The sequence below is a fragment of the Patiria miniata genome, unplaced genomic scaffold (genome assembly GCF_015706575.1).
Source record: "Patiria miniata isolate m_02_andy unplaced genomic scaffold, ASM1570657v1 HiC_scaffold_18, whole genome shotgun sequence".
Classification (NCBI taxonomy): domain Eukaryota; kingdom Metazoa; phylum Echinodermata; class Asteroidea; order Valvatida; family Asterinidae; genus Patiria; species Patiria miniata.
This window is the reverse complement of record NW_024037056.1, coordinates 14,908,134-14,925,450: the sequence shown is the minus strand read 5'-3', so window position 1 is coordinate 14,925,450 and position 17,317 is coordinate 14,908,134. Positions and strand designations below refer to the sequence as shown.

The following is a 17,317-nucleotide window of genomic DNA, read 5'->3' as shown; positions in this document are numbered from 1 at the left end:
GTATTATTTTCCAAATCAAGTGTGTAGAGCTAGACGACAATCGCACCCTTTACTGTATGTGGATATCTCGTGATCCCTCGGATCCTGGAGAAGGAGGCCGTTGTACATCCAACCTGACACTAGCATCCAGTTTTAGTAGCACCTTCAATGCATCCATCAGCGCACTCAGCCTTGGAGAGGTATGAGACCAGAAGGCTATCCAAGTTTTGGGTTAAGGGAGCAAAGCTGGGGAATTCTTCTAAAAAACAGTGAACCTATTTTTCATTTCTGCCTTTGAAGCAGATTTCGTTAATATCGAAACACCAAGCCCTCTTAATTTTTTGGTTTGTATATTTCAGATCAATCCAGTCAGTAAGCAGTTTGCAGCAGTTTTATTCATTGTTTGAAATATTTTTTAGAATCAGAGGGGTCGGAGAGGAGGGGGTTGTACCATCTTTGAAGAGCTGGCACTTAAAATACAAAGTGTTGTCGTGAACAAAAGAGGCAACTTGTGTAGAGCTACTGGTCTCAATGTTAACTTTTGATTAAGAAATCTTTGAAGGCAAAATCTGAATAAAATTTAGAGTATTTTGGTTTTGTTGTTATGGCACTCAGGTAGTTGCAGCCAAAGCCACTAATCAGAGCACATCCTCGTGTTCAGAAGATGAAGACATCAGTCTCAGCAGAGGTCCTTATGAAGAGAAATACACAACGTTACTATCCATCGGTAAAGGAGCATTTGGCTTCGTCAAAATGGCCACCAGAAAGCAAGATGGAACATTGGTAGGTTGCTATGGAATTTCCTAAATCACTAATTACCAAAATAATTCAATAATTTTCAAGCTGTTAAATCCTAGTTAATTTCTCCACGGTTTTACAACTATATTTTCAGGTGATTGTCAAGTTTATCCGCAAAGCCAAGATTCTGAAGGAGAATTGGGTGACTGATGAAGAGTTCGGTCGAGTTCCATTGGAGGTTGCTATGCTACTCCGATTCAATCATCCAAACATTGTCAAGGTAAGATACATGCTAATAGTTTTGACTAATCCATGAAATAGCATCATATTAAGGCAGTAATCCATGATAACATTTCTTTGAATCTGTGTCCAGGTCCTCGACTTCACAGAGAATGAAGACTTCTTCCAGATGATCATGGAGAAACATGGTTCGGGTATCGATCTATTTGAGTTCATCGATCGTCAGCCTATTCTGGACGAGGCTCTGGCTAGCTACATGTTCAGACAGGTATGTCATTGTTCAATATTTCTAGCCAATGAACCAATCACATGTCATAAAAACATTAACTTACAACAATAACTGTGAATACGTTTATCGATCAAGCACTTTTAAAACCTGTAATTTCAGAAATCAAGCAATTCCCTCGGCAATTCATAACTCTAACACCAATAACTTTAACTTTCTTAGCCATAACGCCACAGTGCCAGTCAAATGACAGTAATACATGTAGCAGGTGACAATTTCAGTAACTCCATTCCTCATTCCTCGCAGGTTGTTTCTGCTGTTGCCTTTCTCCATGACAAGAATATTCTGCATCGAGACATCAAAGATGAGAATTTAATCATAGATGAGCGATTCCACATCAAACTGATTGACTTTGGTTCCGCGGCTTACATGGCGCCAGGCAAACTGTTTGGTACGTTCTGTGGGACGCTGGAGTATTGCTCCCCTGAGGTGCTGCTGGGCAACAAGTAAGTCCTGCATCTACACTGTACATCATTAAGGAAAACAAGCAAGATGCCTGCATTCTTGGTCAGTTAGGAGATTGTCCGATGGAATTTGAGAGTATAAACAGGAATGAATGGTCCCTTAATTAATTGCAACTGTTAATGTTTTAGTTTTCAATTAATTGCAACTGTTAATGTTTTAGCACGGAATATGATTAAATTTTCAGGAACAGTTTTGATATATGTGGAATAAGTCTTGTGCTTGGATTTGATATGATCGCGTGAGTCGGTTAATGTCATCAATGCTAATCACAAATACACAAGTTTAGTGTTCTCTATAAATAAAAGGTGTTTGCCTTTTGTCACGAGACAGGACACAAAATGTTCCCTTTTCTGTAGTCCCTTCTCATTTGGTCCCTGTCAATACAGCAGCCAGTTTACAGTGGTATCTTTGATTCCATTACAGGTACAAAGGTCCTGAGTTGGAGATGTGGGCCATTGGAGTCACCTTGTACACACTCATATTCCAGGAGAATCCATTCTACGATGCGGAGGAGATCATACAGTCCATCCTCAAGCCTCCCTTTGGAGTTTCCAATGGTGAGACAGATTTGCGTTGGTTTTTTTTTTAAATTGAATCAGGCTAGGGCCACCAGACTTTGTGTACAACTATCGTAGTAACATCCCATATTCAGGATTGTGGCAATAAATTGAAGCAACACAAATCAATCACAGAGGTTATCATCATTCTCTATATCCATCATGGGGGACGTTGAGCCGCCCGTTTTTATTTTGAAAATTCCCCACAAATGACATTCAAAAATGTCTGTTTCATTGTCTGAGGAGTTTTACTCAGTAATTTGTAAAGTTGGTTACGGGTACCGGATTCCATTATCTGGAACCGGTTCCTGACATCAGTGGTTGGGTACTCTGGTACCCAGTTCCGATACACACCCCTACTCAGGAGATATAAAAAGGGTCAAAAATCACTAACATACTTTTTAAATCATGCACTTCAGACATTAAGCAAAGACTTATTTCACCAAGTGACTAGATCTCAGCCAGTGGATTTACTGGGTTAAGTGTGAGGGGTTTTTTTTAAATACAATCTGTAAACTACACACACTTGTGTATCTTTGTATGCTTTGAGATTGTTTTTCACTGATTTCCAGATTTGATGCAGCTGATAGCATGGTTACTCCACCCGGAACCGGAATGGCGATGTACGCTGCGTGATATGCAGAATCATCACTGGATAACGCAGCCAATTGATATGTCCAAGTATTCGTGGGAAAGCGTGTTACCACCAGAAGGTACGTCTCAATAAAATATAGCTGGGTGTTACAACAGTCAAACAGAACACACTGGACAAAACATCACGATTGCTTGAGTCACACAACTAAGAAGAAACATATGGTACTACTGCAAAGCTCCAGGTTTATATCTCATAATAACTTTCATGATCAGGCTTGAACTAGTGTTAACATAATGCAGATTAATTAAAAAATAAAAGTTTTAAGCCTGTTTCAACATGCCAAACTTTCAAGCATTCTTGTTAAATAAAAGCTGACACTGTTAATCTGCCATGCAGCACAGACACATAATTTCATTTGCTATTGCTGTATAAGAAATGAAGTAAATCGCATTCTAACATTGAGGGCTCTCTTTTGTCTTTTTCTTTTTTCTTCACGCTGCTTTAAACGTAAATATTCTTAATAAAACAAGACGTCTCGAGGGAGATTTATGACTCCTCCCCTCCGCCATCTGACCGAGAGTGCAGCGACCCTGATGACGAGTCTGAGATTGTCTCACAGCTACAAGATGAATATGAGAGACAACTCTCTCTATCAATGTGAATACAGGTGTAGGTAGAGATGTCAGCATAATATAGGAAGTGTGTTGAATTCAAAGTGTTCTCACTGTTTGGTTTGGATGTGAACCACAAACCATGAATTGCAGTTCACAGTGGTTCAATGTATGATAGTAACTTACCACAGACAAGGTCCAACATCTTAGAGTGCCCTTCAAGATGTTCTGAATTATGAAAACCAACAAAACCTTGATATACCTTTTTTATACTTTGAGTATTAAAAGATGATGGTGCGGTGAAGACATATTGAGTTCAACACCGTCCTGCTCATTTCTTACTAATGCTTTAGTTGCACTTTTCTTGCAGTGTTCAAACGACTTATCACTGTTGCAAATTCTAACATTGCTTCTCACCAGTCCAAAGATTATCATATTTTGACAGTTCAAGCTTTTGTCATCTCCACAAAATTCACTTTTTCCAATTTCCTGTCTTTGCAATTTCACCTGCTTTATGACAATGCACATATTGCTGATGCTTATGGGCAATTCCAGCGCTAGTGTAATGTCTGTGAAAGAGCCAAGTAACCGTGATATCTAATTAATGATTCACAGAAATGATTCAAAACTCCTAGTCTGTAATCTCCTTGACCATGACTAGATGATGGATGTATAAGATGTGAACAATACATTTTCAGGTTTATTCCCCAAGCATTTAAAGGCTCTGTCACAGACATTACGTTACGCTGGATTTGCCCTTTAACATGCAACCACCTGCACCATTTCAACATTTCAAAACAAAATCCTTGGTGTAGAAATTCATTCATGGGATATAGGGACACCACCCTTAATACCTGCAGTTTCCGTGTGATTCAGACCACCATACATCTACATATGCTGTACGGCACAACCCATGATGCCTTGATTGGTTAAGATACATGTACACACTGAGCAAATAATCATTCCCTTTCATTGTGACTACTGGTGGAATTGGACACATTTAACGGTCAGCATTGTAAAATACCCGTATGCATGTGTCACCTATCCTGTAGGTATATTCATATAACTAACTAATTTGCAGCCGATGAGAAGTACTTTTAACGGTTTCGTTTGAAGAGTTTCTTTCTAAAGCGCGACATATCCATTTGAAAATGTGTCTCTAAACCTCATTTTTCGCCTTATTCGGAAGTTGTGTCTAAGTATATAACAATTGTCAAAATTGCTTTTGGGCAGCCAGGAGAGAGCAGGATTCTAAACGGGAACAAAATGCCGTATATCGCATTTTGGAAATAACTCTTAATTTGTTTGACGTAATTGCACTAGAACAAAGAACAGTGTAGTTGATGTGAAATGTTAGGGTGGTTTTTTAAAGTGTTTTTGGTATTTAACTGGTTTGAAACCTTTTAACAGTATGCCATTGTTAATATCTTCTTGTCTGAGTTTTGCTTCCTCTAACCACACGTTTGTTCAGTGGATTTCATGACTGTTTCTACTTTAATATTTTTTTTTTTACTTTTCCCTCTCTTTGCGCTTTTATTTTGTATTTTTTCATGACCTATCCAACCTGAAAAGCTGGTGGGTAAAGTTCTTCACTTGGTTGAAAGCATCACTAAATATTTATCATGGAGTATATTGAGTCACATGGTAAAGTGCCCTCTGTTGACACAAATGAGACAATGCCTGCCAAGATGGATTCAGCTTTATTTGTAATCAGTGTAAGAAGTCTTGTTTTCACCAAACCCAGGTTTCTTGTGCAATCTTACTATGCATTGTATGGTATCAAAGTTGCACTCACATTCCCGATCAAGAGCAATCTTTGCTTTTCATTGTCCACACAAAACTGAGATTGTTTCATACATGTCATATCTTCCTTTTTTTTCAATATAGTTTCTTTCTTGGTTCTTATTGTTTCTACAGGTCGTAGGAGTGCAACTTCCGGCAGCTTCGAAGATTGTGATGCCCCCCTGGAGGAAGAAGAGAATGATTCTGATCGTGACATCATGTTAAGCAGTGAGCTGTTGAAATGCCTGGGTGTAGCAGACTAAGGAGATTAAGAGACTACTGTAGAGGAGTGTTGCAATGTATTGGTCCCCTAGACTGGCAGAGGAAGAGCCAGATATTTCATATTCATGTAATACTAATGCTAGTGAGCTGTTGAAATGCCAGGTGAATCATAACAGGAAAATGAAAATAGTCATGACACAAAGTTGTCTTGACAAAAAGAGCCAAAACAAGACAGCATTGTAACTTTCATAGGGTGGTTTCGTGTGTGAATTTTCTTGAAATTCATACGACAAGGTTTAGAAAACATGCAGAGGGGACAAAGACAATCGTGAAAACACAATTTGTTTATTTATTCAGAGTCCATATACATGTAAGTTATGGACAATTTGAAATTTTTCTGATTTATTTTCTTAAGGTTTAAATACGATTTTTAGGGATTTCAAATCCCAGTGTGCTGTGACTTAAAACATTGACTGAAAAAGGTCTCTTTTCCTGTTTTTAAAAAGGAAACATTTTGTGTGTAATAAGGTAACATTTACAATACCTCTTTGTCCAATTTATTTAAATTATTTGTTGACAACTTTTCTATAAAATGCTGTTGGATGAAGCTTATCAATTGACCTTATGACTATGAAACAATTCCTACTGTTGGTCATTCCCTATTTTGTTGGCAAGATAAGTTTTAGAAGGATTTTTTTGTTATAGGGTGTCTTTCTGTTCATTTTAAAAGGCAATGAACATATTCCATGATTTGTGGCACATAGTAATGAGTAACCATTTAAAAGCATTATATCTTAAAAACCAAAGCTAAACAAAATTGAAACAAGATGTTAAGTTAATGAAATTATATTTTGAAGTACGCATATATTTCAAGTGTGTATTTGAATAGCACCGTTCTTGTACATAAAAGTGTGTGTTTGTGTGCCAAAGGTGAGCTTTTTTTGTGGGTCAGACAAAGCTGTCGTCCCTTAATCTTCACAGGATTTGAAATATTTCTGTAAATATTTGGTTAATTTATTCTGAGGGTGTGAACTTAAAAAGAAAACTTGACTTTGCAAGAACTTGTCTTTTTAATGAGAGTATTTATTGTACAGAGATTTCAAGAACACTTTTTGCACAGGACGTCATTCTGAATATAAAGTATTGATATGTAAATATCTTATGTAATCTTTTGGTCGTGTTTTTAGATGTTTATGTGGATAAGTATCAATTTACTTTGCCTATTTGTTCATTCATAGATATTTTATCCAGGCAGTAATGTATTGACAGATGATGCTTGGTAAGGTATGTAAAACCATACATTTGCTGGTTGTGTGTATCAACATTTTATTTGTGGAATGACGAACATTTGTACATTAATTCATCAAATTTTGAGAAATTTTCTCTGTGTGGCAACAGGTCAAATTCTTGATGAAATAATCAAGATGTTATCTTAACCATTGAGGGCTCCTTTGCGCATTTATTAACTGAAATGGACAACCCTCATCAAAGATAACAATAAAATAACTAAATCGAATTTCTCCTAATTGAAGGAAAATACTTAACATGAAGGTTGCTCCGTAAAACGATTTTGGGAGAATATTTTGTTAGTAGACTTTGGAACTACTTGTGAATTTTGAGTGTTGAGTTTGTGTGTGACCCCACCACTAAGAAACAAGATTGTGTAATATATTGGTCAACCAATGTGACTTTATTCATATTTGTGTGTGGATCCAAACAATGCAAGGTGTAGGATGAACTTCAAGAGTGAATATTTCCAAGGAATTTATTTTGTGCTAATTCCCAATCCTCTTTTAAGTGTATGAAAACTAATTGACATCCCTTTTTGGTTAATTTTACTGAAAGTGCTCTTCCTTAAACATTTAAATTTCTCCATGCTTTTCCAGACAACTGAGGGCGCTCTTGCTGTGATGTCATTTCACCAAAGCACTATTCATATTGGATGTTTTTTCTGTTGAATTGTGAACCCAAAAATGTACTCATTGAAAACATTTGTGAGAAAAGTTTGCTCATTGGCTTACTGCCATGAATCGACACAACAAATTACTTAAAGAAAAGAAAGTTTACGACAGCAAAATATCCAAAATTCTGCCAACTTTTTGTGCATAAACCAAACTACCCTCGAAAATGGCAAAATGAAAATTGAAAATAATGTTAAATGCAACAAAAAAGTGCATTTATAAAAATAGCATTAAAAAATAACATTTCATGGGCCTTTCGGTAATATACTTCAAGAAATTTGTACCAAAAAAAAAAAAATTCAATTACATGAAGGTGTGGTGATGTGGAAAAATCTGCGTGCATTTGCAGCTTTTTAACATTTTGGGTTTTGATTCATAATTACTTTATTGGTTACCATGGTTTGTATGGAATGGAAGCGAAGGGATATTTCTGTTCAATATCTGCACTTGGACCATCAGCATCAGCAACATTGCCAGCATTGTAGTAATGTCTCATTTGTTGCAGTGTGGATTGCATAAAAGTTTGAAACTAACAACTATCATTACGAACAACTTCCTTCAATAATCTCAAGCAATGACACTCCTTACACGTGTCCAGACTTAGTTGAATATAATAATTTTAAGATTATTTTAGAATTATTTATTTTACTACGGCACAATTGGTTCAGTACAGCAACACAACAGACCTCTCACTTGCAACATTAAATGAAGTATTTCCTCAATGTTTGGTTTATTCAATACATTTTAAATTGTTTGTAATATGTCACTTAAAGGTTACAATTCCTGTAAATGATGCCGAGTTGGAGTTAAAAATTGATGACAGCATGTCTCGATTGTACATTTTTATTGCCAACTTTGTTGATAAAAAAAATGCAAGGGGTTAACCTCACATTTGTAATAAAATGTGCCAACATTTGTCTTTACCCCAAACAATACAGGAATTGCCTTGGGAAAGGAGCATCAATTAATACCTACACTCCCAAAATTTAGAAGATTTGGGGGAAGCTGTCAATTTGTGGATAGAAAAATTTATATTTTGGAATGTTTGTTCCTTTAGGCATCTTCCCTGCAAGTTTCAAAACATTTCATTTTGCGGCAAAAATTTAATTAAAAAAACAGCCAGGGGTTAACATTACATTTCAAATAAAATTTTGTTAAAATTAATGTGTTCTCCAAACAATGCAGAAATTCCCTTGGAGGCCAGAGGTGCATCAATCAGTATTCACTCTCCAAAAAATGGTTGAAGATTTAGGCAACATTTTTTTTATATTGGACTCCCCAAAACATTTTCTATTTTCTTACCCCAAATTTTGGTCGAAATGTTCTTTTATATACATGTATTTCTTTTCATAAGAACAAAATTTGGCAAAAAGAGCATTATTCAATATTCAAATTTGGACTTTGCAATCAGTGTGCTATCGGGATCAACTTGGAATTCTACATATTCTTCTCTCAGGTTGAGTTGACCAGGCTGACAGGGATCATCCCAACAGTTTGCTTTGCAGGTGTAGATAATCACAACTCCAAACTCAATCTGAATACCTGGAGTTAGGAACAACACATACTTTACCATATTAATGGTAAATATATACAGTGAATGAAATGAAACCCCCGAAATACAAAAATTATGACAAGACTTGCTTAAAGTTATTAACTTATCTGCCAAAGTGTCCTCCATGATAAACATTGTATACAAATTTGTAATTGCACTAAAATAATTTCAATTTTCTCGAATCATTTTTTTGATTTCCATGATGTAAGACAACGAAGGTAGCATAAGCACCTGGCTGATCTGCATCATGCAGTGCGTTGATGAGTTGAGGCATTAACTGCACCTCAAAGACTCGTTGGCTTCCACAATGCGGACAAGATGGGATAAGAGTGCCCTCGCTTGGTGATGTCAGGTACAATGGAGTCCCATTCCAGCTGTATCTATACATCACAAATAATCATACATCATGTGTGAGCCTTCCACTATTTTTTCAAGAAATCTAAAACCATTATCCAAGCTCAACTTGCCATTTGAAATATATTATCCCTGTCATCTGATTGGTGGGTTCTTGATCACATGTCATTGAATACTTTGTCCCAACCCATGGCCTGGCTACACCGAAAAAAATATAAGTTCGATTCAACAGTAAACACAAGTTCCATTGCATGGTCACACGATTGGTGGCTCTGACCAATCAGATGACGAATGTTCCATTCTGCTCAGCGGAGAACATTCCATCTGTCACTCAATGAAATTATTCTTACCACTGCACTCATAATTTTCATTATTTGTATACTGTAATATAGCATGTACATGTACAATGTACAAGCAAAAGACTTTCCTTCATTGAGACTGCAATTTACATTTGGTGGAAAGCACACCAAGTATTGACATACCGTATGCATTGCTCTGGACAAAGCTGAAGCCTCTTTGCAAATCTCTGGAAGACTTTGTCTCCGTGTTTTGCTGATGTCTTCTCGTAACTTTCCTCACAAGATGAGACTTTGCTGGGGAAAATAAATGAAAAATCAAACAATACACATCGACTCTGAGTAATGTGCATATGTCAAGTCCTGTACACCAGCCTGATGGGCCACAGTGGCTCGTGATAGACGATTTCATGTTTAACAATCAAAACTTACCTCATCATTTGTAGGTGTTCCTCCTGCCATTCCAACAAGTCCACTCCCTCCCTCTGCTGGTAGTCAGCAATTAACTCTCTCTCATGATTGGTCAATTCAGTAACTGATGTGCATGGAGACGGCTCATCAAAGACATTCACAAAGTAGCCTGTGAATGCGTGATGCCTGGATCTAGACAAAACTGAGTTCGAATCTTTTGAAGTTTGTTGTGTACTTGGAGTACTGATTGAAAGTCTTGTCATAGCATCACTTGGATCAACATCTTCCGATTGTTCTTTCACTGTGTCCTCATCTAAATCTTGGCCTGCAAGCTTTGCAGTTGCCCTAGTCAGAATTTCATCATTGGATGTAGAATCCTGTAAAAGTCGGGTCACCATAGGAACTGCATCACCTGATGGATGACATTCTAGTGATGGTTTGGCACCCCCTCTGTCGTGAGCGCCATTTGATGCGGATGGTATGATTTGCTCATTGTGACTTTCCTTCTTTGATTTGCTGCCCCAGTCATCTGCATCCTCACACCACTCATCCATTGCCATAGCAACCGCATCACCTGATGGATGACATCGTATTGATGGTTTGGTACCCCCTTTGTCTTGAGCGTCATTTGATGCTGATGACTTGACGTGCTCGTTGTGAATTTCCTCTTCTGGTTCACTGCCCCAGTCATCTGCATCCTCACACCACTCATCCATCACCATAGCGACCACTTTTGGACTCTTTTTAGTGACTTGTTTGGAACTTGCAATGTGTGAAAGAAGGAGTTGACTGCGAAAGACCCTCCAACTGAAAATTAAAAAAATAACCACATTATATGCATTTATAACGTAACACTCATCAATGCGTGGCGGTGTGCATCAGAAGCAGATACCCAAGTACCTGACCGCTGACGTCAGGAACTGGTTCCAGATTATAGGATTCAGTACCCACAATCTTCTTCACAAATTACTTAGTGACTTTGAAAACAATACCAAGGAAAGGTTTAAATGTCACTTTGGGGAACTTTCACCATTAAAAACAAAACTAGCTACAAAGAAAATCACAACAGATGTAATTTTCTGTACATTTACAGATTATTCTCTCAAAAGTTGCAGTTGACACTGTATTGCTGGGCATGTTTCAAAAGTGGTCATCATAGAGGTAAAAAATTAAAAAGCCCTAAACAAGATTTACAAATCCTTATTTTTAAAGCAGATGAACCTAATTTTACTATTTTGAATAATTTTTTTTTAATTTACATACTTATCTCAGTGAAAAGTTGCTTTAATAGTGTGGCCAGTGAAATCAATTCATGTCGGACGGAATTTTTTGCATTTAAAGAAAACTCTTCTCATAATAAGTACAAATGCCTTGAATTCTATCTTTTCCACAAAAACAATAACTTAGATTGTCTTCAGTCATTATCCATTTCATCATTATTGCTGCTGCTGTAAATCTTGGTATTTCATTTCAAATGATGATTTTTGTTGTCAAGATTTCCGTCCGACATGCTTAAGGTTGTTAAAATGTTTTTTTTTTTTAATTTACTTGTTTTAATAAAAAGGCAAATACTGTCAAGTATCAATGAATAGACTCAGTATTAACACCAACAAAAAGTTTTATGTTTCACCTTGTCACCCTTCGAGATAAAGTGAATAAAAGTGCTTTCCGTCCGACATGCATGTCGGACGGAATGGCATATGTCGGACGGAAATGGACTTTACATTCCTAGATAGTTGTGCCTCGGGGAACTGATATTAATAGTTGTTAATTAATAAACATAAAGTAGGGGATAAAGAACTTTTACCAAGTTGATATTGTTCTTTGCTCATTTCAGTACCATCAAAGCAAAGCCTACACAGGACAGTAAGATTCCGTCCGACATGCGCAAATCCAAATTTAGCCCAAGTTGAACAGGCTGACTTGTTTGGCAGCCTACTGACCAGTCACACACCTGGGTGTTTCCAATAATTACAAAAACACAAATTACATGCAACCTTCTAGATTCATGGGAATTAAACTGTGCAATTATGTACATTCATCATAATCATGTACATTTTGGACTGATGATGGCTTTTACATATTTGTGTTAAGAGATAGTGCGCTTCGGTAGACATTATTACAATGTACCGTACATGTAGGTGAGGGAATTTAAACTGTATCCAGGTAATTTGGCAAGTACATGTACCGGTATGTGTGTGTAACACTCACCTATACTGGCATATAGTAAAAGTTTTTTATCTAAATATTAATAAACCAAACATGTCTATTGTGTTACATGAACTTAATAATTTGGAAATTATCATTATTATGTGTCAGAGCAGTGAAACAATGCTGTTACCGGATAGCTGTATAATGCTATACATATACAGAGCATCAATGCATCCAGAAGAGCACCATGCCAAAGAAAGAGAGCGGAAGGCAGCAAGTTTAGGGAGCAATTACACATGAAAAAAAAACAAGGAGAAATGAACTTGTGAAATTTAAGGATAGAACACACAAAAACAAAGTGTGCCAAAGTGAAGCTGTGTAGGCCCCCCCCCCAATATTGTATAATGACTGCCATTATTTGCCTTTCTTCACTAGTGGTTATCCCCCCCCCCCCCCCCAGGGGCGGATCCAGGAATTTTCGCCCTGAGCAAAAAGATCTGAAATGTAGACAGGGTTTTTGTTCTCTCTTACTTTCAAGGGGGGGGGGGGGGGGGGCAGTTCAATCTGACAATTATTAACAATATCACGAAATGGTGTACATACTGGTACATGTATGCCCCCTCACCAAGCTGGCTCTGTCCGTATTTTGTGCATTTGAAGGCTAACATTATTGCCAGTAAAAAAAAAAAATGGGGGGGGGGTGTTTCACATGTTTTTTTGTGAATTTCTATGGGAAAACAATTTCTTTTTACAGAGCTGGGTTTTGTTTTTACCCCCAAACCACCCCCCCCCCCCCCCCCCGAATCCGCGCCTGCCCCCCACCCCCAATATTTTTCAAAGAGTGCCCTTTTCATATAAACGAGGGTCCTTTTTTAGCTGGCCTTTTGTGAGTGCCCAAGTGGAAAATTGCGCGAATATTGGCAATTGTTCCTGTATAAATTAGATATTTTAAACCACCAGTAGTAATATTCTGAATGCATTTTGTCAGAATATTTAGACATTGTACATGGACCTGAAGTGGATAATATTTGTCAGCTAAGAAACCTGTCTGAAGATTGCAGTTATTCATGTTTGTACAGAGGATGTTTAACTGATGTGCTGAAAATCATGTCGGACGGAATGAAGCATGTCGGACGGATTTTTAATAATCTTTCTCACACAATTGTAAGAAGCTTGATTATTTGTTCATTATAAGTGCCCAGGTGGTAAGCACAGTCAACTACCTAAAGACCACTATCATTAAAATTAAGTTTCTTCAAACTTTGTTTTGGGGTCAACATAGTGATTCCGTCCGACATGATTTGTTCCGTCCGACATGGTGTGGCTTCAACTGAGCTTAACTGAATTTGACATGGTGTTGTAGAAAACATTTGTATGTCAGCATAAGTAGTGATTGTTACTCTTCTTGACATAAAACATAGAAAAAAATTATCCCTCAAGTTTTGATAAAATCTGATTTTGTTTCTGAAATTCTGAGGAGGCTCATTTCTATCGATTCCGTCCGACATGTACACATATTTCGTAATAACAGACAAACAAAAGTGTGGAATTTAGAAATAATGTTATGTGTGATTACTTAAAATCTTTGGTGTTGTTTGAAATCAGAATAACATTTTAATGTATTCTAAAACAAAAATTGTTACATTTTGTTCTATCAAATTCCGTCCGACATGATTTTGGGACTTTTGAAACATGCCCTGCTATGAAGCCCCTCAGACAACGTCCACGATTTTATTTTGGGGGTTGGGTTTCTTTGACGGATACCCGTGTTTTTCTTCAATAGGGTACCCGGTTACCGCACTACCCGTAAATGCACACCACTAGCAATGAGCCATCGCAAGTATCTTGACATTGTGGAACTTCAGTTCTTTTTCACCTTTCTTTCTTGTTTATGCAGGATTTTGTCACACACGTGAAGATGTAGAGAGTCCTATGGTATGATGACGCCTCTAGAGGGCAGTACATCTGTGCGACATGATAGAGTGGATCACCACATACATTGCATGGTGGGTAGTTGCAATCAGAGTACATCCAGTCCTGTAGTAAATACAAATTACCAGGTTAAAATTTCAACAGGTAAAAGTGAAGTTCTGGACCCCATTCCATATATTATCGTCAGACCCCCTAAAAATGACAAGGATATGTTTTTACGCACTCGCATTCAATTTGCGTGCGTTATCGCGTCAAAATATTCGAGGATTATGACTTGTTGTAAATGTAAGAGAATGAAAAAAACAAAATACCAAATTCCAGCCTAGGCTAGGGAGCTGAGATAGAGGCCTAAAATTATGGGGTAAAATTGCACACATCACATCACAGTCATGACGGTAGACTGGTAGATGGACATGATGGATACTTTTCCAGTGATTCCAACCGCGTAGCAAGAGATTTTAAGGGTATATATCCGAGTGGCTGGGTATTCTGCAATTACTCCCTTACCGGGTATCCACCAAGCTTGTTCAACTGCCATGTGGTACTGTTAGAAAGCGGAATTTCTTCATCGCATACTCCAACAAATGTGCGCTTCATGTGGGTCGCACTAAACAGCGTCAACACAGCGTCAACACATGACAGAAGCGTCAACACACCGTCAACACATCCAAAACACATTCTGAATTGACAAAAAGGGCATATAATTGTGAATCATACAATAAAAGAGAATTTCCATTGGATTGAGTTTCCATTTCGTTGTTAAAAATATCGTATTTTCACGCGAAAAAAATGACCTTAACTTGCACGGCCGTTGTCCGCCATCTTGACTTCGCACAAAGCTTGGACTACACCATTTCAAGTAGGGGTGTGTAGGTAATGACATTATCTTGTCATAAACAACAGAGGGCGCCTTGCTGCAGACTAGACAGAGGGATACCAGATCTGTGTGAGGACTAAGGATCGGAGGAGTGGTAGATCATTATTTTGTGAGTTGTGTTTATGTTTTGGTCTTTGCAGATATTTTTAACACTGGCGACCCCGGCCGCGTCCCTCTCTGTTGGTTTATTGTACAACGCTATCACCCTTTGGAATAATGGTATGGTCCACGCTGCCACTGAGGCAACATGGCGGGTGTTCGGCAGCCGATTTCGGAGCGGCACGGAGAGCCAATTTTCTTGAACTAAAAATCGCGATTTTCAGACGTTTAACCTATTGATTTTAAGCACAAATCTTGTTTCTGTCCATACTGTATGGGTTACATACTGCTTTTGTCAATTTTAATGCATTTTGGATGTGTTGACGCTGTGTTGACGCTTTGGAGTGTGTTGACGCTGTGTTGACGCTGTTTAGTATGACCGCTTCATGTCCACAACCGACGGCGCGGCGCTTGCAGTGCGCAACAGCGCCCTCTAATGATTTTCATGATCATGTCAAAAGTTGGATGAGTCATAATAACCATAGCCCGACTGCGTCTGGCCGTACAGTACTATCGCAAGCTCTGTAGTACGGCCAGACGCCCGATGCTTCCACAGAGACTGAATTTTGTTGGCCGCCGATGTAGCGATTTTGCTACATCTTTCGATCGCGATTATCTTTTCATCCAGTACACAAATTTCCAAAGTTAAGGTTCGTAGTCGTAGAGCAACTCATACCTTTTCGAAAAAACGTTGTTTGGTCTCAATATTTTCATCCATCTGGCCACAAGACGAATTTCAGTCATCAGATTCCACAAATATCGTCCCCAATGCGATCCCCCATGCGATTTCAAAATGGCGGCCGCGCTGTAATGTATGCAATATGCAGGCGCGCCCGCGCAAACTCATGAATATGCATAAACAGTCTGTGACGTATGACCTCGTGTTTTTGGACGTACGGCCCCGCCGCACGCACGTCCAAAAACACGAGGTCATACGTCACAGACTGTTTATGCATATTCATGAGTTTACGCGGGCGCGCCTGCATATTGCATACATTACAGCGCGGCCGCCATTTTGAAATCGCATGGGAAATCGCATGGAGGACGATATTTGCGGATTCTGATCACTGAAATTCGTCTTGTGGCCAGATGGATGAAAATATTGAGACCAAACAACGATTTTTCGAAAAGGTATGAGTTGCTCTACGACTACGAACCGTAACTTTGGAAATTTGTGTCCTGGATGAAAAGATAATCGCGATCGAAAGATGTAGCAATATCGCTACATCGGCGGCCCAAAAAATTCAGTCTCTGTGGAAGCATCGGGCGTCTGGCCGTACTACAGAGCTTGCGATAGTACTGTACGGCCAGACGCAGTCGGGCTAAATAACCATAGAGCTGAATATAACATTGGGTTTACGTAACGCGTTCAAGGAAATCCCTGGCGGGGGTGAAATCGCGGGGAATTCCCTAAATTACAATGACAATGACACTGATGGTAATCAGTGACCTACTGCCTTAAAAAAGTTATACATAGTGAATTACCACCACTGAATAAACATCAAGTTGAATGACTGAAAGTTTGTCGTCTTTTTTAATGATTAAAAACAGATTATCGTAATAACAATTAATGGTCACCTAGCCTTTCAAAGTTGTTCAACTGCAACTTTGAACCTTGTTTCCAGTCTAGTCACATCATGGCCGCATCAAGTAATTAAAACTGGATCCGGAAAAAAATCACATAGAGCACTGGATATTAATTGTTGGGTAGTTTAGTTGAAAAATTAATCATTATTTGACATCAATATCAATAAATATGTATGATGGGCGGGTCCTTGTGCAAAACTCTGTTGTGATTGGCTGACGAAGGTCCTGCGAGACGCAAATTATAGTGGGCGGATCTTTGATGAGGAGAAACATGACTTTATCATCAGGGAAAACCTAAGGGAAACCCCCTCTTATTTCCAAACCGTTCGCAGTACTTAAAGCGCAAAAGTTGTGTTACATTTTATTTGAAGAGATAAAATTTGGAAACTTTAATTAATGTAAGAACATACGTGATTGATGAAGATATAATATAATACCACTATGTTTTCTGAACAGTTACAGTCATCCTTCATTTTTTCTGTAAAAATACGTCTTTATTGTAAAAAAAATATATTTTTAACATTGTTTATTATCCATTCAAGTTCTAGGAATTCTGAGGTGGGGTACCGTTATGTGTCCCACTGATGTCATTCAAGTTGGAATAAAGGAACTTGACATGAGC

General features: G+C 38.1%; 2 protein-coding genes across 4 annotated transcripts in view; one reads left to right on the top strand and one right to left on the bottom strand.

Moving 5' to 3' along the window:
* The window catches only part of LOC119724824, a 30,727-nt gene extending 22,466 nt beyond the window's left edge, over positions 1 to 8,261 (top strand). Inside the window, exons 15-23 of one of the 3 annotated variants that reach the window (XM_038196066.1) lie at positions 1 to 179; positions 595 to 762; positions 872 to 997; positions 1,091 to 1,225; positions 1,490 to 1,689; positions 2,132 to 2,265; positions 2,838 to 2,978; positions 3,391 to 3,529; positions 5,389 to 5,507. In XM_038196066.1, coding sequence (XP_038051994.1) covers positions 1 to 179; positions 595 to 762; positions 872 to 997; positions 1,091 to 1,225; positions 1,490 to 1,689; positions 2,132 to 2,265; positions 2,838 to 2,978; positions 3,391 to 3,521 — 1,214 coding nt within the window. In that variant the 3' untranslated portion in view covers positions 3,522 to 3,529; positions 5,389 to 5,507. Of the gene's footprint in view, positions 180 to 594; positions 763 to 871; positions 998 to 1,090; positions 1,226 to 1,489; positions 1,690 to 2,131; positions 2,266 to 2,837; positions 2,979 to 3,390; positions 3,530 to 5,388 lie in introns of all 3 variants that reach the window. The other 2 variants (XM_038196064.1, XM_038196067.1) reach the window with 2 other exon arrangements.
* Positions 8,143 to 14,729, bottom strand: LOC119725172 (programmed cell death protein 2-like). Its single transcript, XM_038196533.1, has 6 exons — positions 14,640 to 14,729; positions 14,077 to 14,237; positions 10,071 to 10,856; positions 9,825 to 9,935; positions 9,220 to 9,368; positions 8,143 to 8,978 (listed from the first exon to the last, which is right to left on the bottom strand). Exons 1-6 carry the CDS (start codon positions 14,727 to 14,729, stop codon positions 8,818 to 8,820), a joined length of 1,458 nt encoding a protein of 485 aa, XP_038052461.1. The 3' UTR covers positions 8,143 to 8,817.
* Positions 14,730 to 17,317: the final 2,588 nt, after the last annotated feature.

Coding starts and splice junctions, on each gene's coding strand:
- LOC119725172 (XM_038196533.1), bottom strand. CDS start 14,729: ATGAAGCGCACATTTGTTGGAGTATGCGATGAAGAAATTCCGCTTTCT. Junction 14,238..14,639: donor ACAAGCTTGGTGGATACCCG/GTAAGGGAGTAA, acceptor TATTTACTACAG/GACTGGATGTACTCTGATTG. Junction 9,369..9,824: donor TGTCCAGAGCAATGCATACG/GTATGTCAATAC, acceptor TGTGATGTATAG/ATACAGCTGGAATGGGACTC.